This window comes from Meleagris gallopavo, chromosome 3 (assembly GCF_905368555.1).
Source record: "Meleagris gallopavo chromosome 3, MGAL_WU_HG_1.1, whole genome shotgun sequence".
Lineage (NCBI taxonomy): Eukaryota > Metazoa > Chordata > Aves > Galliformes > Phasianidae > Meleagris > Meleagris gallopavo.
Window position 1 is genome coordinate 90,566,898 of NC_139406.1, and position 25,155 is coordinate 90,592,052.

At 41.2% G+C, this 25,155-nt stretch overlaps 1 protein-coding gene and 1 long non-coding RNA gene across 2 annotated transcripts in view; one reads left to right on the forward strand and one right to left on the reverse strand.

Moving 5' to 3' along the window:
* The window catches only part of SLC45A4 (solute carrier family 45 member 4), a 37,332-nt gene extending 12,664 nt beyond the window's left edge, over positions 1–24,668 (reverse strand). The window contains exons 1-3 of the mRNA XM_010709380.2: positions 24,051–24,668; positions 3,092–3,280; positions 511–690 (exon numbers count right to left, since the gene is read on the reverse strand). Of these exons, the coding sequence (XP_010707682.2) occupies positions 511–690; positions 3,092–3,280; positions 24,051–24,294 (613 nt within the window). The 5' untranslated portion in view covers positions 24,295–24,668. The remainder of the gene's footprint in view (positions 1–510; positions 691–3,091; positions 3,281–24,050) is intronic.
* On the forward strand, positions 572–18,402 carry LOC146544807 (uncharacterized). Its single transcript, XR_014882740.1, has 3 exons — positions 572–704; positions 1,002–1,084; positions 5,279–18,402. It is a non-coding gene; the product is annotated as an uncharacterized LOC146544807 (long non-coding RNA).
* Positions 24,669–25,155: the final 487 nt, after the last annotated feature.

Here is a 25,155-nt window from a genome sequence, read left to right on the forward strand (position 1 = left end):
AGAAGTCAATGTTGGCTCTCCTGAGGTCCAGGGTAGCAATTTTACTTATTGCTTTGCTTCTTCCACACAAGATCTTGAACTCACCATATTGTGATTGCTGCATCCCAAGCTTCCCCCAACCATCACATCCCTGACCAGCCTTTCTAGTAAAAACAAGGTCAAGTAGCACACCCCTTCTCCTTGGCTCCTCCACCATCATTTTGGCTACACAGCATCAAGTACCTAATTTTAATCAAGTGATTGAAAAGGTTTATAATACTAACAACTATATTGTTGCTTTATGCCACAAGGTACGCACCCTTTGTGTTTATCTTTTATACTGTATAAGTACTTTATCTATTCTTTGCCTAGTGGTTCATACAGGCAGTTACACTGTGAGCTTCAAGACTGCTAAGAAAGTGGCAGAGGTAAACTATGAAAAATAAGCAGTGAGAAATCAATTCAGTCACAACTTGGTCATCAGGAAGAGACGGCAGCTGCCAGCCAGCAACAAATCAGTTGACTACATACCAGCTGAAAAGGCATGGATGTTAAGGGCCATATCTTGTTCTTCACTGTCCACCACGTCCAACAGGTACGCCCGAATTGGCCCTTCTGTCGCATCAGCGCAGAAGTCCAACACCACAACACCAAGCACTGTGAGGACGATACCGATGGGCTGCTTGTCTGGGACATCGCCAATAGCCAGACCTGAGGAAAAACAGGTGAGGAATCTGAGCACATGAGTCTAAAAGCAAAAACTGCTAACGGCAAGACTAATCTCCTTAAGAGAAAAGTAGCTTATGGGAACACTTATGGGAAACATTCTATTGCAGAATAAAATGGCAATTTCAACTCTTTGGCACAACTTTATGGAAAGTCTGGAACAGAAGATTATGTTTTTGCATTTTTTGAGGCTGATATTTATTTTTCAAAATGCTGTTTTGAAAGTCTCTCTTAAAGCTCTGATTGCATCAGGTATTAATTCACATTCCTTGTGTGTTTTCCTCCATATGCTGAAGGCTGTTTTATAGACAAGCCACGATGGAAGAGGAGAGCCTCCAAAAGCAAAATGACAAACTTCACCTATCGATTACAAACACAGGTAAGTGCACAGCTAACAGCATTCCTGACATGGCTCCTAGCACATAATGGTTGCAGTACAACAGGATTAAATGGAATTTAATCTCCTCACCTCTCTCTTTGCTTTTCTTAAGCATTTGTATTTTCTAGACCATTTTCACATGCAAAACATTTAAGGGTAAAGCAACATGAAGGTATTTATAGGTCACTGCCAAAAGCATCAGTCAGCTTCTGTGGATAGCATGGGATGAAGTACTTTTTGTCTGCTCAGAAAGGCAGCAGTAGTACACTGCTGGAGAATTTTTCGTGAAACTAATCATGGACAAAAGCATGAATCACTTGAATCAGAGAGATTTAGCTGTTACACGTACAGTCATGATTTTATCAGTCTGGCAACTGATGAAAATGACTGTGGAAAAAGATGAACTGGCTAAGCTACCAAAACCCACCTAAATCTCAACTGCTATGATTCCTGCATACCCAATCCACATTGCCTCAAGTTCTTGGAATGCTACAGAAGTCTCTTTGTGTTCCACACTGGGTTGAAAGTTACAGCAGGAAACATCAGCAGTGTCAGTGTTTTCAATTTGTTGCAAATCTCAACAGGACAGTAGAGAGAACTAGCATTGACTATGTCTACATGTAGCTGTATTCCTGGGATGTGTACAATATTCACTGCCTTTTTTCTCTGAAAAGTGATACAGGCCACCATTTCAGTTAGGCTAACATCGTTTCATTATGAAGCTGCTCTAGATAAAAGACTATGTGACTGATATGAGTTGAATGCCAGCATCAAGGTTTTATCTTCCAGTATGGAATAGGCTGCAGAAGACCATGGAATGACCCTCACTTCAGCTGAGTTTGCTCCAGGCTCCCTTCTTTGAAGAAATTTTATTGCACAAAAATAGCACTAGAATATTTGAAACCGAGGTGTGGAAATAAGAGCTCCTTGTCAATTATAATGGTTGGACTCGATGACCTTAGAGGGCTTTTCCAACCTAAATGATTCTATGATTGTAATTTAAATCTTGTAATAGGGCTGCAGTCTATTATTATGTGTACATCCAGAGGAGGAGCAAATTTTGGAGACACAGTGCCAAAGTACAACTAATGATCACAATTCAAATAATTAATACTTACTGCTTGGGTGAATTGATCCCATCGGTTTGTCCACAGCAAAAGAAATTGAAAGCCATTGTATGTCATCTCAACCTGGCTTTGAAAACTAACATGCTGAGCTAAGGTAATGTTCCCCTCATTTCCTCAATTAGTACAACCTTTTCACAATAGAGCTGTAGCTTTCCCAAAAGCAGAGAGCCAAGAGGATATTATTAGGTGCTAAGTTCCTTTCATTTGCATCATGATGTAAACATTTCCCCAGAGGTACTTGCTGTCACCTCTCTTACACTAAATTTACAAAGAGTCTTAGATTGTAGATTAAGCTCTGTAGTAAACCATGCTCACGGAAAACTATTTTTACCAGCTTTGATGGGGGCTCAGGAAAAATTATTTTCCCACATAGTTTTTGATAAACAAATATTAACTGTGTTCTGGACTTTTTCAATACCGGGTCTAAGAAAAGCACAAGAAAAAGTGAAAAGATAATTTTTGAAATAATGCTGGAAACAGGATGTGTTGTCAGATATGCATTAAAGGGAAAACGGATCACAACAGGAAACATTTCCCTGTGAACAGGTTGCTACAATTTTCCCATGTCAAGGATCAACGAAATTCGTCTCAGCGACTGCAAACATTATGCTGGCAACCATTGTATGAATAAAGCCGTGTTAACAGTCACAGCTACGACTGCACAACACTCAGTACACTCAGCACAGCACTGTAGCTTCTGAATGAAAGTAAAAAGCATTTAAAATGGATAGCTCAAGTGCAGCGCTGCACAGATTGTTAAAGAAGACAATATGGTGATTCGGCTGCTGGTTGTAATATTCACTTCTTACAGAAAAATCTGAATGCAGATATGCTACCAGGTGATATATGCAGATGATACTACCATTTCCTCATTATTTACCTATAACGGAGCCATTAAGGAAAAGTGCAACTCCAAAGAGGACACCGATGCAGAGAGCAAGGATGAAAGGCCGCCGGCGGCCCCAGCTCAGCGTGCAGCGGTCACTAGCTGATCCTATAAGTGGAGTGAAGATCAAGCCCAGGATTGGGCTAAGGAACCAAGTGAGGCTGTAGTACTGTTCAGGAAGACCTACAACAAAGACAAAAAGGATTTAAAGGTTATGTGGCATGCACCAAACGTTTTACTTTACACAGGGAATTTCAGCATACCTTTGAAAATTGTGAACTGATCGTTCATTGACTTACGTTTTGTTCCCAACAAACAACAACTCAGTTAAGGTTTCTTATCGTTTGGAAAAGCACAGGTCGTGTATTACATATCTTTAATTCAACAATAATATATTTAAGCTACTCAAATCACAACAAAAAGAGTGATCTAACAGTGTAATCACTAATCTACAATAATTACCACAGTCCAAAAAAATCACACTTTTGCTGAACTTCAACAGCAGCTGAACATCACAGCGGTACTGAACATCCCAGACCACCCCTGTAACGAGTTATTAAAGTCTTAATGGGCTGAGGATGATGGACAGCATCTGACTGGTAAGAAGAGAAGACCCCGAAGCGCTGCTTTCCACCACTCCACTATGGCAAGCAGTGGCCTGCAGATGGCAGGCTGGTCCAGAAGAGCCGCACTGTGGTCCTCTGACATCTGTCCCCATCTCAGTTTATCAGCACAGGCCACGTAACCCCTCCGACACACTCTAGCAAAGCATTACAAACAAACCAATCAGTTGCTGGCAATCCAAGCGATGCCAGGGCTGAAAAGCTCAGTGTCTTTGCCCTATAGAGGAAAACCATGCATTATTCATAGCTGGATGCTGTGAGTGTAATAGCATGCAACCTTTGCTGGTGAGATCAACCTGCACCTCGTGCTCTCCATTCAGTGTGCTGAGCCATCCTTGAGCAGGCAGGATTATACCAATCCCTGCTTAGAATAGCCTAGGCTGTAAATTTGGAAGGCTAATCACCTGTTATTTAAAGTGTCATCAAATCCCGACCAGTGATGCTGACTTCTCCCATAAGATAAATCAGGTTTTGCCAAGGCTGTAGTGATACAGCAATTATATTACAGGAAAATAAGCCTTTTCTTTTTCTCTCTCTTTTTTTTTTTCTTCCCACAAGCTACCATAAAAAAAAACATCGGGATTCAAAATCCAAGCCAAGGTCTACATGATTTAACTCAGCTTTGGCTTACTCACAAGCTAACAAGCAATGCTACCTTGATGGGCACCGAGTTATGGGAAGAGACCTGCATGTTCCAAGCCTGCCTGGCATGTGCTTTTGGATTAAATATACCCTTCAGCACCCTTTCCCATGGGGAATGAAGAAAGCATATGATTTCACTGTCAACCCTGTCTGAAGGCAGCTGGAGGCTGCACCTGAGGCCAATACTTCACAGGGCAGTCACCACACAGCTTGTCTTCTTTTGTAGCAGATTTTAGGTCTCCAAGAAATACAATCTGTGTTGGTACAGGTGGCACCTTGGTCACATCAGGCAAAGTATAGTGCAAAGTATCACTAGCAGGCCAAAGGAAGGAATCCTTTCCCTCTACTCAGTGTTGGTGAGGCTGCACCTGGAGTGCTGTGTCCAGTTCTGCACCCCCAGTTCAAGAGGAACATGCACATATCACAGAGAGTGCAATGGAGGGACAGAAAGATGATGAAGGGACTGAAGCACCTCAGCTATGAGACATGGTTCTTGCACTGTTCCTCCAGATCCTGACTGCAGTTCCACCACGGAGCTTCTTTTACAAGTGCAATCCTAATCACAGGTGCAAGTCAGCAATCCAAAGAGAAATGCAGAGGAAACCTCCAGTTTCCTGTGATTTTATCATCTTCAACCTCACTGAGCACAACAACCTTCCCAAAAGCACAAGCAGGTGAGGATCTGTGTGCTTAACTGGTACCTCACTTGCTCCTGGATGCTGCCACTTAAGCACATCTGCACTGGCATACAGAAGCTGGCTTGCTCCAAAGAAAATTAACTGTAGCAAAGAGGGATTTAGCTCAAGGTAAAACTAAATGCTAAGCAGGTTATGATATACTTAAGGTGGATGACTTTTTTTGCAGGACATGGAAGGAACATCAATGCATAAACACTCTTCCCCTTTTGCTTCTGCAGGACCATCCTTTTCAGAGGCAGTTACGCATCAGAGGTTTCTATTCTGTGGTGACAACTCATTGCAGCAGGTCTGTTTTAAAGAAGTCCACACTGTGTTTAACCAACTGGAAGTAAATGTCAATGTAAGTAAAATGGATGCAATCAAGAGGCTTCTTTTTTTAATATTCCAACAGCCATTGAGACAGCTAACTTAGCCAAAAGGCTTTGAGAAGGAAGATCTATTCCTGTTTTAATATAAACTGCAAGCTGGCACAAAAAGGAACTCCAGTACAGCAGGGAGCTGTAACAGGAGTGCGTATCTGTGGGCACAGGGGCTTGTACAGTTCGTTGTGAAGCACTGGCACAGGTTGCCCAGAGACATGGAGAAATCCCATCCCTGGAGACATCCAGAGTCAGACTGGATGGGACTCTGAGCACCCGATGGAGCTGTAGGTGTCCCTGTGCAGTGCAGGGGGGTTAGACTAGATGGCCTTTAAAGGTCCAACACAAATGATTCTTTGCTCCTATGACTGTCCCTCAGTCCTTGCTGTCACACTTTGTATCCAGACCACAGTGGCACTTCTCTGCTAGATGGAAATCTTAGCAAAAAAGAGCTCTTGAATCATTACCTTAATCTATCTGAAACAATTACTTCTGCATAAAATTAAAACCTATTTACAAAGTATAAAAACTGCACATTTCTAGATTGGAAAGATATGTCCTTTTGGCATGCTTTATAGACACAATTAACCAGCTGGCATAAAAATGCCCTGAGATTATTAAAAAACACAGTGATTTTTACGGCTAGCATGACTTCGACTTCAGTACTTTCAAAGTCAACTTTACGTGTAATAACTCAAAAGCAGGTTAAGGCCTGCATTCTGGTTTGATTTTACAGATCAGTAAATGAAAGGAAAAAAGGGCTTCTTCTCAACCACTGTTACATTTAGTCTTATCTTTCCCTGTATGAGTCAGAGGAGAGAGACTGAAGTGCTTACTTGAGAAGGTTTTATTTCCACTGATTGAAAAGGGTGATCTTCCCATCAACTATAATAAATCAAAGCCTAAATCCAAATATTTGCATTGAAAATGGCTTGCAAAAGATAGGAATCTCTGTGATTTCAAAATAGAGCTAAGGATGTATAGTAGCTTTTATGGAAAAAAGGATACTTAACCAAGTATGTAAAATTTGGAGATCCTTCTTTAGACAAACCACTTTGCGTTTGTTTATTGAATTTAGCTGCCAAAATATGCATCTTTAAGAAAAAGAAGCCACGATAACAATCAATACAAGAATAGCCCCATGCCAAGAAAAACAGAAAAAAATTGAAAAAGAAGAATTCTTAAAGTTCCACCCTGGAGGAGCTTTCAGTGCTCCTCCAAATAAAGAGGAAAGGAATAACCTTCAAGGGACACAGGAGTGAGCTCTGGGTAGCTATCTATTAAAGCTGAGACATGCTATTAATAAGATGTAGCCTACCCAGTGAATCAAACCTCTGGTCTGTATCAAGCAGAAGCTTCAATTATGTTCCATGCCATGAAGAGCCTCCTCTCTCCCTACAGACTTAGTCATCTCCTCTGATGTTTTCTGGGAAGCCAGGCTTCTGTAAAGCTCATAGCCATGTTCTGCCATGGGGCTTCCAAGAAAGAGCTTTCCAAGGCACAGAGCCACACTATTCCATCAGGTGAGACTTCAAGATGTAACTTGTAGATATTCTTCAAAATACTCATGCTTCATATTGACAGACTACAGGACTTGCATCATTTCAATAGTTGGGTTGCTTTAGCGCTATACATTTTGACATAAATGAAAAAGTTCTACACAGGGAGGGAGAAATCCAACCCCAATGCTTCAATCTAACCCTAATGGTTCCTTTCTCTGTATATGTATGCTGCCATGCTTTAGCTACACAACCATTTAATACAATATTTTACAGTATGAAGACAGCTTAGAAGGCATCCAGGCCAGGACAAGATGACGATGAGCAGAAACGAATAAATAAAGGGAACATTTTGACACCAAGAACTTCCTTCCAATATCCCCATCTAGCGGCAAGGGCTTAGATGCAGCACTTGCTTAAAATAAACTCGGCTAAGATGAGGTGCCAGGCCAGCAGCCCGGTAGCATCCAGCCTCTGATGTGCAGAACAGATGCATGGATGGCAGTTTGGACTAGATTTTATGGCAGCTCTGCACTGCAAGCTTGGCATCCAAACGTCTGCCTTGCCACAACCTCTTACAGAGGAATGTAAAATGCCCCAACCTCTAAGAGCTGCTGTGCTCACCTGGAACAGGCTGCAACTAGGCTGGGACTGATTTTGGATGGCCAAGAGCAGTATTGTGTAACAAACACTGTTAGTGGAGGCTGCTGAGACTCACATGCGGACTGGAAGGACAAAGCAGCTGCATCCCAACTTAAGATAAAAGAAAAGAACAGCCTTAATTTTCCACCAATGTGCTTGCCTTGTCAGGTAGTAGCTCCAACAGAGGACTGCCGTGTATCAACTTGGGGAAAAAGGGAGGAATAGTAACTGGGGCATTATTATTTAGTGTTCTGCTGATGGCAAATCTGAGGAAACACTGAGAAAGAAAACCATACTGGATAAATAAGGTTAATATTTGTGTGCCATGAACTGAATGTGGAGCAGGTCACAAGTCAGACGCAGAAGTCTCATACAAATCAGTGAGAAAAAGAGCAAAACACAACAACAGCTTCTGTTAGCAGCGTTGACTGCCACTGAGACCCTTGTAATATGGCATTTCCCAGCCAGCTACAAACAAACAGGACACTGGCTTCTAGTAAATAAGGGTTTGTTTTTTCCCAGACAAAAAAGTGCCCAACAATAGTGGGACCAGCACTGCTCACGGTTCACAGGAAATGCTCACTGTGTCACCATCAGTCTAAGGGCTGCGTGAGGTCACGAGTTACATGGAAGAAAGATTAACTCCCATGCAGCAGTTTCTATTCAAAACCTCTTTTTGATAAGTTCTATTGGGGGAAAAATAGTTCTTTATAAGTTTAACAATAAGATCTGATATGGGAATAGGATGCTAAGTGCCTATTTTCATTCGTCAGAAATCATCACCTACAGACTTGTTTGTACATTTAAAGTAAACACCATACAAATTTCTCAGCTCACACAAGAAGCTGTCATGCCTTGCAAATACTTCTTATTCTGCGGTTTCATTCCTGTATAAAACACACATGTTGCTAAAAATAGTTTTACATTGATCTGTTTGAAACGTAGACCTTGTTTTTAAAGAATGTAGCAAGTAAAATAAGTAATCGTCAAAAAGCTGTGACAATGTGAGAACCTCAGTATCTGCTCTCCATTTGGTTACAAAAGAATCACAGGATGGCTTGGGTTAGAAGGGATCTCAAAGATCATCTAGTTCCAACCCAAGAAATGCAGAAGACAGTGTGAACTCTGAACGCTTAGTATTGGGGTCTCTGTGTGAGGAATAGGGATTTCAGAATGAGGCTGCAACCATTTCAGAACTGCATCCAGATGTCTGCTCTCTAAATATTTACAACACAGAGCTATCACAACTGGATCTAATCACAAATCTTTTTGCTTCTTGCTATTTTCCTTGGGTTTAAGACTTGAAATGGCTTACAGCTTCATGGGGCTCAGTGCTGACAAAAAAACTGTATTCAAAGCAATACATGTTGACTGGTGGTCTCAATGCTCCACTGCTGTGCAGCAAGCACTCATATTGAGGTTGCAGCTCCTATGAGAAACCTGGCTTCTGGACTGAAAGAAACCAAACAACAGGGAAGAGTTATGAAAAAGCAGCCATTTCTCCTGGTGCCCATTGCTACAGTGAACAGTTTCCCAACACGGGAGCATGAGCTCTTAAGAAGGAAATGCTTTCAAGTACTACTGGAAATCACAGCCTGATGTAGTATGGGAAGCGAGAACCTCTCCAGTTTGCATCTCTGATATTACAGTGTACTTGATCATAGAGCTCACTGCAATTGCAAGCATGCAGGTGGGAGAACTCAGAACAACACTGTTACCCGAGGTTTTTAATTGCTGTTTGCTTTCTCCCTGAGTGCCTACCAAGTCTTCAGGCACCTCGTATTTGCTCAGGGTCTCAGAAGAGACCCATTGCCATAAACAGACCATAAAATAGAGCAATAGCATAACTGTGGCTTAAGTCTTCCCACTGGTAAAATTTACATTCTGAATTTCCTTTTGCGCCTGTCAAATATGAGCCTTTCTGCTTAGCTGGCAACATTCACAAGCTGTCAGCACATTATATACATCTTACAGGCAGGAGTACGTGCACTCCGCATTCTGAACATACTTTTCTGGAGCACACTGTCACCCAGTTGCAAGCAGTCCGTTCTCTCCTTCCCCTCCTGCTTAGCTCCTGTCAGCAGGGATGTCTGCACGATGGCTGGGCTCACTGCATTGCTCAGCATGGCCATGAAGATACGACTGTCTGCTTGGCTTGAATCAGCTGTGGGCCAGGAGGGCGGATGGATAAAGCACGTCGCCACTGTTTGGATGGAGTTATTAGCTTTGAAGGGAGTGACAAGCAAGAGAACAAATAATTGAAAGGGATGTAGTGAGGACATAAAAAACACAGTAGTTTGAGGGACTGATATCCAACAGCAAAACACAGAAAATGATCTCCAAAGCTATCAGCAAAAGGGACAGCCTGCAGCCCGCCCTCAACGCATCTGGAAAAATTTGAGGAGCAAAGAGAGAGGGCTGGAGAGACGTCTGCATTCCTCTCCCACTGCCTCCACCACTGTGATGTCCAAAAGTTTGCAGTTTCATGCTTTTAAAATGCACCTGCATTGCTGCTTTAGTTGCTCTGTGTCGAAAGGATGAGGCTATAGACAAAAGGATCCATGGATCTACATAGAGATAAGTGAATAAATAATTAATAGGAATATTAGAAGGATCAAATTACTTTAGAGATGCTAGAAAAGCACACAGCATTTTCTTAAAACTTTGACTTCAAATCTTAAGTCTCCTTAGTAGTTGGATGCAAACAAGTCACGCTTTGACAGCAGAATCCAATTCTGAAAATGTGGCACTGCTGACAGCAGGCTCTGCTTGATACCACTGGCTGCATGCCATGCCTACGATGAGAAGAAGAGCCATCCACTTCCAAAGAACAATTTGAACAGCCCAACTGGCAACGAAATGATGCTCTTGCTCTCCAGTAGCTTCAGTACAAAGCATCAGTGTGTGGCTTCACGTACGGTCCTGGAATGTTTTTAAGCTGTAGAAGAATAATATCTCCTCCTGACCAAGCTCTTTTGCCTTTTGTTACAGCTTTTGGTATTACCATGCAACAGTCTGCAAACAGCAAATAGGTTGGGTCAAACGACAGACCTGAAGGATGGGATTAAGGAAAAAAGTGACAAGCTTCTTAGAGGATTTCATCATCCAGTTTTCCAATTTTCTTTCTCAGTTCAGTTACTGCTTCTCAGCCTCCTACAACTGTCCTCCCCATCTCTTATTTGGCAACTGTGGGAGTCAGCAGTGTTTCATTAGACTCTGCAGCCATTCTGCCAAAGTTGCAGAAAGGTTTATATGACTTCTCTGACAATTTCTATTTTACAGCAAAGTTTTACAGTGCTGTGTCAGGAAAGAGAAGCATATGTTAAGAGAAGTGAGCCAAAGGTATGTGTGAAAGGGGGAGAAGGGAAGCAAAATCCTGAGAAAAGCTGAGCTCTGAAGCATCAGAGAAAGAACACGTGCACTGAACTGTAGTCAGGAAAATATGGTTTTCCTTTCAGCCTGGTTATAAGGGCTGCCAAGTAAAGCTTTAAAAGCTCTATTGATTTGTAAGTTTGTAAACCTGTAGTAATTCAGGTAGAAGATTACTTCCAGCTTGCTACCCTTGCAACAATCCAACTTTCTACTTTCTTAACCAACATAATCAAGACACAACTGACAATGTTAGCTACTCCTGAAGACAAGGAATGAAAGGCCAGATGTATGATATGCTCAGAGAAAGACCGAAGAATCAACTGCTGTTATCAACCTTATTATACTAAAAACTCATTGCTGAAACCAATTCTTTGGGGTTTTCTGGATTACCTGGGCCATCTTTTTTGGCTCTTAGGAAACGTACTTTTATCATGTCTTCCCCAGAATAACCGGTGTTCAGAAATATATCACTTGGACACCAACAATGAATTTGCATCACAATGCTAAACGAGCTGAAATGGAATATAGATTAAAACCCAAGCAACTTCCAGCACGCTTAACCAGCAGTAATAAAAACAATTCCTATTAACTCTCCATTGAAGAGCAGATCCAAAGATATAACAAAGATGTATGCAAACTCATATATGAATGCAGCAATCAATTAATTGTTTTGCCACACTAATCCTTCCTCTCCTTTATGGGCCGTAATTAAAATGCATGAGCTGTACGTGATGCCCCACTTCTCTGTGCATTACGTAACACTGCAGCACTTTGCCGCTCCGTTCGCTGCAAGATTAGACATCAATTACAATGACATGTGTTGCCTGAAGATATACTGCATCCCAGTTTATCCCAAGCTCGATAGTTTTTCATCACAGCTTCAACAATATTGGCGAATTTATAAACAAAGGCACTTCAGTTCAAATCCCCAAACTCAAGTGACTTAGATACACAATGTAAAATCTTTTAGAACCACTCATAAGCCTGTTATCAACAGTGGAGCTTTTGTTGCAGTGATTAACACATTAATACCCTGGGATATGACCATCTACGTACATAGCTGTGCCAAACCCTAACCAAAAAGCAGTGCTAACACCTATTTTTCCTTCACGTCAAGCCAAACTTCTATGGAGACTGAAATGATCTTCTTCCACCCACAGAAGTCTGGTTAATGATCAGAATAATCACAGCATCACACAACATCCAGAGTTGGGAGATACCCACAAGGATCACTGAGTCCAGCTCCTGGCTCCACACAGGATTACCCCAAATCCAAACCCTGTGTCTGAGAGTGGTGTCCAAATGCTCCTTGAACTCCAGCAGCCTGAGGCCTTGATCACTGCCCTAAATAACAAAAATAAGCCAGAGCAATGTAAAGAGCATGGCCAGGATGTCTCGAATTTTCTGAGACTTGCAGCACAGCGTTACGGATTTGAAAATATTATGCTCACAAAGGAAACACTGGACTAGAAAGAATCACCCAGATATTAAATTCTCATTTGTGATAGCACTGGTTTATTCCTGACGCATCCAATTCTACCCCCTGAATTCCAAATCCTGGGAAATCAGAAAGGTTCCAGTTGATGCTGCCAAACAAGTGACTGGTGCATACTCAGCCCAGCATGGCATTTGGTCAGTGCATCCAGAAACAAGGAAAAAGGAAGGCAAACAGATCGGAGGGTAGGCAAAAAAAAGTATTTTTATCAAGCAGGCAACCAGGCAGAGTATGATCAGCACATCATTCATGCCCTTGCATTGCAAGCAGCAAAGAAAAGAGCTCATTTCCAGCCTCAGGTTACATGGTGTAGTAACACAGTATGCGTGAGTAAAAGACAAGGAACTTGTCTTTGCACATTGACAGAAATCAGCCTCTTCTCCTTCAGTTTTTAGGTTTGACCATGCTTGGGAATCACACAAAAACAGCCACTCAAGACAGTGCTTTTTGGCATGTGGGCCCCTGCAGATGCCATGTGAGCACCCAGGGATTATTGACTGGACAGTTGATCTCTAAATTTCAGCTGGGATCACATTTGCATAGTCCTTGTGAGGGTCAGTAAACAGGGCAGGCAGCTCCTCTTGGAGTTACCCCAGCTGACCTAAAGCAGAGCAAATGTAATAACTAACATACGTGACAGGTATCTTGTACAAACTTCATATTCTAGCAGACGTTTGTCCAGGTGGAAATACCCAGGCTGCTCAGAGGGGAAGAGACTTGGGCTGATCCTACCTTGGGCCATTCATGTCATGCAGCCCCAAAGCCCTTTTCTCCCCTTCTTAAGTCTCAAAGCCTCCCCCCAAAAGCCTGCAGCCCCATAAAGGGCTTACTAAAAGGGTGCTGCTAATTGTTTCTGTGCTGCAAAATCAACCCTCTGCCCTTTCTAAAGTCTTTAGGACTATTGGATTGCTTATGGTGGGAATAAACGCTCTGCCAGCGATCGTTCCTGTCACAACAGTGCTACTGGGCAGCCCTACCAGCTAAAAGGTCAGCACAGCACAGTAACACTGCTCACCATTCAGTTCTTTGCTATTTTAAAGCCGAATTCAGCTAAATTAAAGCTGAATTAAGACACATCAGTATATGCACCGATTCTTCTCGTTTGTTATTCATTGTGCATTTAAGAAGAGAAAAAAAAAAAGGAGTTATTCTGAAAATAAATCACACTAAGCTCCTAAAGAGAACGATGTTCCTCTACGCAGTTGCCTTTATTGAGGTTAATTCCTCACGTAGCTATATCGAGTGAAACACAAATCCTATTAGCGCTACGCCTACTTGCTTCAAGTGAACTGCGGGTTTCAGTTTGGAGGCCTGGTCCCTCACTTGCTCAGATCCCTGCTCCAGGAAAACAGCCTTCATCAGTGGTCTTAACAAGCTCTACACATACAAATGCTAATAGCAGGACTATCATATAAAGCTTTTTAACCAACTCAGGGCTTTTTTTTTGCCCCCCAAAAGTGGTCTCCCCTCTATGGTTACTCATCACACCAACTGCCTACCTTTTAGTTAAAGTACTGCCAAAAGCAACAGATTAAATTTATGGGGTCTGATCAAAAAGACATTGGTGTTTATATAGCCTGCTTCCAACTTTCTGACATAAATCCTTCTATAAACCTGCATGTTTTGGCTTGAACATTAACGCAACTGAAATACGTTCTACACGTGTTCCAGAGAGATGTAAATGCATAGCTGATTTCAGAGTCATAGAATGGCCTGGGTTGAAAAGGACCTCAATGATCATCTAGTTTCAACCCCCTGCTATGTGCAGGGTCACCAATCACCAGACCAGGCTGCCCAGAGCCACATCCAGCCTGGCCTTGAATGCCTCCAGGATGGGGCATCTACAACCTCCTTAAGCAACCTGTTCCAGTGCTTCACCACCCTCTGTGTGAAAAACTTCCTCCTAATATCTAACCTATACCTCCCCTGTCTCATTTAAAACCATTCCCCCTTGTCCTATCTCTATTCACCCTCATGAACAGCTGTTCCCCCTCCTGTTTATATGTTCCCTTCAAATACTAGAAGGCCACAATGAGGTCTCCCCGGAGCCTTCTCTTCTCCAAGCTAAACAATCCCAGTTCCCCCAAGTTTTCCTCATGGGAGAGATGCTCCAGCCCTCTGATCATCTTAGTGTCCTCCTCTGGACCCGCTCCAAGAGCTTCATGTCCTTCCTGTACTGTGGGCCCCAGGCCTGGACACAGTACTTTCAAAGTCCTCTAAATTCTAGCTAAAAAAATATATATAATCTTGATGGAGCACCCCAACAAGACAGCAAACACTTCCTTTCCAAATACTCAATTGATGAGAATCAGGCCCCAGTACGGATAACACAGAACTCTTTCCCAAACAGTCAGGCAAATTTGTCTCACTGTGAAAAGCAGTTGTGCTGTACATCTGACTGCTTGTAACCTTTGTGTTGCTGTTTGAATTTACAAAAGGCGGCACTGAAATCCATGCATGAGTTACAGGAGGATCCATCAAGATGGCATCATTCCAAGTAGGCAGAACTACAGAGGAGAGGAACAGACACTGAAGTCCAACAACCAGCAACCTTTTATCACTGAGTTCCATGGAAAAATAAAGAAAGGGAGAAAGAAAAAGCTTGGAACAAAGGACAAGATCAGATGTTTTGAGGCTGCAGAGGCATCTCATCACTACATAATTTGTCATATCTGCATCACAGTGTGATAAACAATCATTTTCAGGTCACCTGATGCAGCCCGTGTAAGACAGCAGGTATGCCTGTAATGACTCCTCCTTGCCAGAAAATGCCTGGCGTGGTGAGAGCTTACTCCCAGCTTTCCAAATCAGGCAAAGAAAACACAGGGAATGCTGCAACCGTATCCACTACAACTACTCCATGCCTGTAAACAATCATTTATCTGAATACCAGAGGCACTCTGCTGCCTTTAGATTCTTGAAGGTTTATCTCAGAGCGTCAATGTTTAGCACTGATTTTACAATATGCAATTTAAACTTAGTTTTTTAGCCTATTACATAAAGAGCGTACTGAAGAGTGCAAGCTCGACCTCTGCTGTCTAAAAAAAAATTAAATTAATTTCTAGAAGCATCCAGACAAAACATCTGTAAGAGATATTAAACACCCCTAGACCAAGAGCTCATTTAAAGCCAGCAGAATACATTGGGAATTTGCAGGTTATCCTGAGGGCAGGTGCTTAGTTCTGATAGACTGAATTATTGAAAAACCATTGTTGACAGAGCAGGACAACTGATAAAAGGAGGAAATTCATGTTTTTAAACAGTCTATACATGAAAACACATAGAAAATGATCCAGCTCTGTTTATTGCTTGAGTGGGAGAGACTAAGAAATCAGGATCCAGGGGACAGAAATCCAAGTTTAAGGTAATTTTAACGTAAGGCACACAAAATTTATCATCACATTAAGAGAAATAGTACTGTGTCATGATGGGACACTTGGCAAAGACAATGCTGAGGGCAGAGCCAGACTGACTCTGTTGTTCTCTGACTGCAGTGCTGGAAGCAGCACTTCCATGGGGAAATAGCCATGCTTTATGTTAAGGCTCCTTGAGGTCAACATGGAAGATATGCCTGAAGTTTTAATGTATGTAAGGACAGGTGAGACATGCTACAGTGATAACAGTCATTTACAAGACCTCACCTTATTCTTTTTTCCCCAGAGTTTAGAAGTTCAGGTTGTTCTGATTGGGGGCAAGTAAGGCTTACTCGTCTGATAAGCTCTTTTCAATCCAATTTATTTCTGTACAAAAGCAGCTCATATTCAGTTGTAATGCTCTGAATTTACAAATTTATTTAAATTTGTGAATTTACTGCAAAAACCCCACCATAAACCTCCAACAGATGATCACCAAATGTTAAGAGTACATTGCCTGGTTTATGCATTTATGGAAAAAGATGCATCTGTGCTGCCCTGTACCCACTGTTACTCAAGAGTTCAGAGAGTGACAGGAGCTATTGGGGATTTATCCAAACCCATGTAAATAAGATCTATGACCCGATTTTTCCATGTTTAATTAAATAGACTTGTATTAAATTTTATCACCAGACTGAATCGGCAGCTCAAAAAACCTTTCCAATACTTTCTTGCAAAATAGCCTGCAGGAAGCCTATCTGAAACCTTCTCAACTGTTGTTTTGTTAAAAGAGGATGACTAAGACAGAATCCCAGAGGGTGCATCACAGCAGAAATGCTATTGCAACAAGCACACAGGAGACTCAGAGGAGAACTGAGCTTAAGGGGTTGCAGCTTTGACAATCCTCTTGAAGCAAGCTTTATTAAAGCATTACGTGATTTGGCAGCAGCCTGTTGACATTCTTTTCATTTCAGAAGTGGCCTTAATTTTATTTCCTTGAAAAGTAAAGACTCTTGTTCATTAAAGAGTACTTTTTCTCCCTTTTCATAACTTGATTCACAATCCACATTCAATAGAAAACCCTCAATTTGAGACCTGGCACAGGAAGGCGCACAAATTTCAGTTCTGTATTTACAGGTCTTCATCATCAGAACTCATCCTAAAAGTTGAAAGGTTTCTTTCTACAGTAAGGAAAAGGCAATTGGAAAACTGCCTCGCCTGCAATTACTTGGTTATAAAGAGGAAGGAAGCACTATGGTGTTGCATCTGTTATCACTACAGAGTTACCTCTAAGTCATAGGTGAGGGTCAAATTCTTTTCAGACAGTACAGGGAAGTTCTGTGTGCACTGTACGTGTATTTGAAGCTTCACCTGGCATCTTGCTGTCCTGAAGTCTGTTTAGATATGAGTATTAAAAGCTGAGAGATTTGGCAAATTTGGCTGCCATCACACGTGGGTTGGAGGCAGATTATGAAGAAAGGTTCATAAAGGGTCATGTTTAAAGCCACTGGACTTTAGCACGTGCTCACAAGACCTAAATCTGCCCCAGCTTCTCATCTCCCATCCTTGCTCCACTACGCCACAGAAACAGGAGATCTGTTTCCACTTAGTAAAAGACACGATAGATGTCAAAGGATACTCCTATATCACTTCAAAAAGCCTGACCTCTCCTAAACCTTTGCTAATGAAGGTAAAGAGAAGGCAGCAAGCTGAACAGGAAGGATTTACTATTAGATAGAAGAAGCTACAGAAGAAAAGAGATATTCATTCCCTTCTTAGGGGGATGATTATTTCTGGAAGCCTTGAGCTCTTCCCACATATCACAGACTGAAGTGTCAATCTCTGCAGAAAAATAAATGGATTTGAGGAACATAAATGGCAACAAAATTAAGAACTGCTTTTAGATTTTCATCCCCTCACAAGTGCTGACAGTGTGCATTGTCACACAATTTGCTTTGTCTGGCACATTGCGATTTTTCTCACTGTCCACAGCTCTCAGATGTCAGTGCTTCCTCTGATATATTGTTACTCATACTGCCTTCAGATTACAAAAGCTCTCAAAAGGAAAACTTGAGAAGGTTCAAAGTGTTCTTATGCAGAATTTTCACTGCAAACACTCTATGCAAAGAATAAAAATAAGCCAGTTCTGTTTTAATGTTCCCATAGAAGACCAGGGACTTTCATTTAAGACTCATAATGGGAGAAAACAGTACCAAAGTATGGCTGTTTTTTGGTAGACTTGTGCCTCTGAAAGACAGATTCGGTGTTACTTTAAGAGAAAACAAGAACAGGACAGTTTTATTTATATATAAATGTAAAATAAAAGCTCCATAGGGAACAGTTACTGCACAACCTACAAACTACTCGGCATTTGCATTGATAGGAAATCAAAGCCCATGCTCCTGCCTCTATGTTTCAAAACCTTGGAGAATTGCACAGCACCTTCTTTTAGTGCCTTAAATAAATCCTTAGCCAAACCTCTTACAAAAGCTGCACTTTCAAGAACTGCTGCTGGTGTAAACTTAAGGTCAAGAGGTGCTTTATGCAAGAGGAAACACGATGTATGGTAGGAAATCTCATTGACCTGCTTTTGGTTAAGAAAAAGGACAGTAAAATTAGTATTACACAACTCTTTAGTAGACACAAAGTTAGTCAATAACTAAAAAACGACGGGTGGGGAGGTTTTACAGGGCAATCAGCACTTGTCTCGAAGGCACAATATCCGCAGTTATATACATTCCACCATTTGAAATCTGAATTCCAAGTTCACATGACCTTAAAGACAGTATCTTCAAAGGTACCAAGGCTAAAGTGTGTGTTCAATCAAGAATTTACTAATTCTGGTTCTCTGGAGCCACTGTAAGTTCAGTTGTTGTCCATAGGTCAGCTGTGTAACAGCCCCCTCCTTAGCACAGGTCAGCTTCAAGGAGGAACACAGATCTGCAATTCATTCTCAGCATCCTGGGACAGAGATAAGGAATAAAGGTGACAGTGAGCTGAGCTGAAATTAACAGCTTTTATGTTGAAGAGGCTCGTCCATCTGCAAGGTTTTCCAGGCAGCCTTTTTTCACTTGAATTATAGGCAGCCTCTAAAAGCTCATCCATCCCTTTGTTTCCATCTCCCCCACCAGATCTTTAAGGTTTTGAGATTGCCTTTGATCTCAGGCTCAGCCTTAGAAACAATCTCCTTCCACACAGAATTGAGTCAGCAACTGATACTTTAATTCCTTTGAAGAAACATACCTAAAGGCCAGCTTATCGTGAACATTTCACGCTTGATTTCTAACTCTGTCTCCATAATCTCTTCTTTACCTACACGCACTCCTCTCAGACAGGTACCAATGCTGAATTTCAACTGGGAGACTGACTCCTTCGTAATGAAAGTTCACTCCGTAACGTTAAATCTTTTTGGGATAATGACTTCTCAGCAACCACGTTGAGATTTCTCAGGATCAGCAGTTTCTATTCCTGCTTAGACACACTTTCTCCATGCTAGCAATTTCACATGAACTACATTTCAAGACCCTGGAAGCACAGTCTTAAGCTTTAGGCTGTAAGAATTTTCAGTGTAAGATAATGCAATTAGTCATGATAGTTGAGAAAAAATGTAGCCAAGAACTGACAGTTCAGACCCTAAAACAGCTATCCCATATTTGAGACAGCAGTAATGGCACCTCTTCTGTCACTTTGAGAGCACATAATGACATAAATAATTTCTTTTCCAAATGAAATGAGCCACTTTTGTACTCTGTTCTGCTGAGCTCAGCCTTTCTTTATATTAGTATCTATTAACTAGCACTGCAATACTCAGTTTCCAGGAATACTATTCCTTTGTGTTATTGCCCTAAATGACACATGCTCAGGGTTAAACTTAAAACCAAAACCCTCAACATTTAATGCTAGATCAGCTAACATTCATTACAAGAGCCCATTAAATCTCCCAGCATAACAGAATAATGCCATCACAGACAGGCAGTCCAATACAAAATACATTAAAAAAAAGCTATTCTTGCTTATCAGACCTGATACATTTCAGTCAGTTTCTACAATATCACACATTCGATGCATACCTTAGGTTAAAACATAGCAATGAAACACTTTTTACAGTAAATTTAATGACACTGTAAAGGTAAGCAGGACACAAACTGCTCGTGCTTTTCCTTCAGTAAATGCACATTGTTTCTTTCTAAATGTGCTCATGTAATGTACTTAATAATTTACGCAGGGGAATGAGGAACAGTTCTGGTGCTGACAGTCGTTTCTCTGCCTATTAACTATTTATAGGCTAATGCTAGCATTGGAAAGAGCCTTTGAAGCAATAGCAAAGGTTTGGCAAAGCTTTCATCATATTAAATACAAAATGTGAAGCTTTGTGTTCACAGCTACCACCACCCATTTGTCACACGGGAATTTCTTCTGAAAGCAGAAGCCACCGCAAGCCACCGATTTTTGTCCTGCAGCCTTAATGAAACAGTCACAGATCTCACCTTCTGCATCCTGATTTCATTGCACAAGTTTCTTTCATAAGCTGCATTTCTCCAAGTTTAAGCCACATTAGTCATTAGTTTCTCCTCGCCTTCACTCACAGAAATTCCTATACAAAATCACTTCCAAAACGGTTTGGCACCCAAATTTTCCACGACCTATTATGAACTGGAAGGAGGTTCAGAGATTGAATCCCTCCAAGTCAAGATTAACTGTGGAAGAAAATACACTGCCATTCATAAACAATAGCAGGATTTTAACTCCTCTTGCTGATAAGCAGTATTATGTACCAGATGTTTCGGAAGACAAAGGTTTCCTTGTGCTCGTATGTAATTTATAACATGGTTGAGATGAGACAGAGGAAGCAACCAGCAGTTGGGATAAGTCAGTGTTAATGTAGAGAGCATCCTAAATAGTAGCATGAAATCATCCAGCTTCTCCAAAACCTTGAAGTGACACGAGCACATACCCAGAGTGCCAAAGTAGCTGACATTTTATTTTCTTGCATAGTTTTCGCAACGGGGGGGAGGAACTGCTGATTGAATGAGCCTCCAAATAAAGGTTGATGAAGATTTCTAGAGGTCAAAACTTACACAAGTGCCAACTAATACTGTTTCATCTGGACTCAGCTTACTAGGTCTCATATTTGGCATATTTATATTCTCCAAAGTATTCTAAGCAAGTTGTCTTCTTAATTTTGAATTCCTCTGCTGCAGACAGGAGGAAGTCAAAGAACAAGTTAGAATAAATTGTGATGTGTCTGGCTTGCTCTTGTTGCCAAGCTACTAAAACCTATTTATGGCAAAACTGTTAACAAGTTGTAGTTGCGCTTCTGAGAAGGCAACGTAGCATCAATCTAAACACGGCAATAAAGACAAGGATTACAGTCACAAATCTGAAGGCATTTTGGTGGGTGTACAGCATTCAAGGACTTCCAGACCTCTCTAATTTACAGCATCCTCTGACTCAACCAGCTCCCACTGCTGCCTGGAGCTCTTTTGTTACAAATTCAGAACTTCTGGAAATTGAAACAAGTTTACAACCCAACCACTGAATTGGAAAGGGAGGACCTCAAGGGACACCTCCTACAGCTGCTGGAGTCTGGCTTACACAACAACAGGTCGTTGACCTGCCGGAGCAGTAACTTGGAAGGTTCTGCTGGATACTAGAAGAAGTTTCTTCTCAGAGCAGACAAGCATTGGAACAGGCTCCTCAAGGAGGGAGTGGAGTCACTGTCTCTGGAAGCATTCAACAAACATGTAGATGTGGCACTAAGGGATGTGGGAAGTGGGTGATGGGCTGATGGTTGGACTAGATAAGTTTAGTGGTCTTCTCCAACTTGAATGATTCTATGATTTCAGCTACCAGAAGTTCTATGTGAGGTGTGGAACACAAGCTCAAACTAGAAAACTTAATTCTTAAGAATTAATGTACATCTGTAAGGAGGAGTCTGTCTTGCACACCCCAAAGACTTCTGGTTCTTCAGTTTACTATGTGTGAAGTTTGCCAGTTGATTCACTTCTCCATTTGCCACTTCTCAGAGAGTTTCTCAAGCTATAATAACCTCACACTGAAAACAAGCAAATGTTGCCCAAGGAGGTTGTAGATGCCCCATCCGTGGATGCATTCAAGGCCAGGCTGGATGTGGCTCTGGGCAGCCTGGTTTAGTGGTTGGTGACCCTGCCTGTAGCAGGGGGGGTTGAAACTAGATGATCTTTGAGATTCTGTTCAACCAAGGCCATTCTATGATTCATTCTATAATTTACCAGATCACAAAGCAGAAGGAATACTGCAGCAGTGAAACAGCTACAGACAGCCCCCCAGAAGAGGAATAAATATAGCTCCTGTCGAGGCAGACAGATGTGGAGGTTGATAAAAGTAAACAGAACCGTGTAAAAGGTAATTACAAAACAAGTATATAAGTCACCCATGAATAGCTTTACTCTTCAGTGCAGCCAATGTTATTTATTCCTCTGCTAAAGGGGACCATGAGCCAAAGTACCCAAAATGCTAACATCTGTAACCAGCTACCTCCATTTCAGCTATATGAACATCATCACTGCATCCCTGCAGTCTTCTGTCGTTTTGCCAGCTTTTCTAGAAACGAGTGTTCTATTCTTCCTTTCCCTTCCCCCAAATCCCAACGTTATTTTGATCACTGGGGTTAGGGAAGGAAGGGAAGAGATATTTTTCCAATTATCTGGAGGAAACAGATTTGCTAGAAGAGCTCACAAAAGAAATGTAAACTAGCGGAGTGATCAGTAACCAAAAGGATGGTTTGTTTATACTGTCTGACCTTAATCATTGGTAAGGTAAAGTCAACTTAGCCAGCTATACATTTTACACATCCAAGTGCCAGCAAAAACAAGAAAGCAAGCAAAAAGTATAGGTCACTTACAGAACTGGGGGTCTTCTCCATGCTAAGCATGACACAAGTACTTTGCATGCATGGTTGACAGTAATTGAATCAAAGCTCCTAATAAAACTCAAGTAGCTTAGATATCTGAATTTGGACTTATCTAAAACCAAAATACCTTACAGACGTTATGGGCTTTCTTAGATGAAGATAATACATGTTTTGTTCAGCAAGTCAGGTCAATTAGAAAGCCTCTATTCAGAAAACACATATAATCTATTCTAAGTGTCACTGAGAGATCAAAAGAGGGGCACATGAACTCCAGGAATGAAAGTTTCCAGGAAATCTTGGAGCAGTAACCCACCAGGATCTCTCACAGCTCTGTCTGCATTGATTATTGACTCACCTGCTGATCTAAAATAAATCCACTAGTAATTTCATGTGAAAGCACATTTTTAACTGCAAGAAGAGTGCAGGAAGGAATGTGTGCATTGGCATGCTCACACATTTTATCTCATATATACTTCTTTATCATATGAAATGTTTCATTTCAAAAGCTGACCTTGAATTTTTAAAACAGTGTTGTAAATGCTGTTCAGTGAACATTTTAGAGACTTGGCTGGGTGCTTTTCATTGCCTACAAGTGAGCGTGGTAAAGGAACAACTGCATGTGTAAGCCAAAGCAAACAAACAGTATTCATATATTGTACATACTTTCACACAGTGTAAACACATCAACTTATTCACACAGAGGCATGCTCAGTGCAGTGCTTCCATTCACACTCATGTAATATTTTCTGACATCTGATAGAGAACACGATTTTGTAGATTTGATAAAGTATTATGGATACTGGAAACAGTTTATTGGCAATCTAACTACAGCACTCACCACAAAATCCAACACTAGCTACTCCTATTCCAATTCCTCTTTCTCCCTCGATTTTTCCCTCAAGCTATTCATGTCATGTTTTATTAATATTTGTTTGTTTAATGAAACTACAGACACTAACCAGATAAAACAAGACTCACTAGTAGTTTAAAAGTAATATACCACTTTGTTAGAACTTGGAAAAGCAAAATTATGTAAGTAGTTATTCTGAAGCATTATAACCTGAGGCACTTCTCCACAAATCAAAAACATCTTCACTGAAGTCTTTTATAGTCTAATGTTGCCAATTTTGAGGATACCTACCTTTTAATAAAGAGTTCTAGATGTGAATTCAGATAAGGTTAAGTGTTTACAGTGAGAAGCAATTAAACAAGACAAATGCAGACAGAAATCTTCCCCACTTGAACATGGTCACATACCGAATCTATGGCACAGCCAAGGATAAAAAACATTCTCATTTGCAGATACTGGATCACATTTCCTTCTGATTTCAATGAAAAATGGTGTCTAAAATATTAACAGAAAATGAGAATTACTTACCAATTTGTAACAATACAGGCGTTACCAAAGCTGTCTCCATGGCATAACAAAATTCCCTGCCAAACATTACTGCACCATGCATCACCCACAGGCGTATCGGTATCCGGTCTATGGATCCTTCACTAATGGTCTCCTCTCTACTTTCATTCTCCTTGTTTTCTGGTTTCTGAAGCTGTGCCACAGGTAGATCTTGAACTTGCATAGATTCCGAGTCAGCATTCTGGGGAGCCATTTTCATTACCATAAAAATATATATATGTGTTATATCTATATAAATAATACTACCATAACTCCACAAACAAGTTAGGGTGTCTTCTCTTTCACCTTCTGTTCCTCAGGCAAGTAATGCTTATATTCCTCTTGTACAAACAAGTATCTTGCAACTTCTTGTGTAGATATGAGACATAAAGAACGGAAAGCTATTTGGTAGGAATTTCAACATATGGCTTGCTGGTTTACTGTGAGTTAGAGTTAAAAATCCATAATTGCCATTCAGTTAATACCAGTTTCATAATTATTATTGAAGAAGTGCTGAAGTTGTTATTCTTGCTACAGAGAGGTGGAAAGGCGACACAAAGAGGTGCTCCACTGTTAATCCCCATCGAGTGGCTGATTAATCTGCAACAAAAAGCAAGCATTTAAAAATTTCAATAGTATTTTCTCAGGATATTGTGTCCCCCCCTTTACCATATGCCCTATTTCCTGCTTCATGCTTTCCATTGTCCTTGCCTCGTGTAGGGTCTTTCATTCCATGGTCCCTCCTACCCCTGAACTTTCCATTGAAATACCATTGTTCTTCATGTTTAAATGATGCCTAACTGTACTCCTGTGTGGCCCTGCACGAAGCCACAGAGAAATATATATATCAGTATATACGTAATTATATAACAAGCATATCATGTTTGCCCAAGACCCTCACAACAATCCAGCAGAGGGCTAACAAACTCTGGGAAATTAAGGCAGGTTCCATTTCAGAATCAGCATAGGATATTCCAGTACTAAGCCAGGAAGATGACTCCTATGCCAGGAAGATGATTCATAGATTGCCACTTATTCCCTAGCCACGCAGACTTGTGTTCAGCCTTTTGGAAGTTGCCAGCTACCT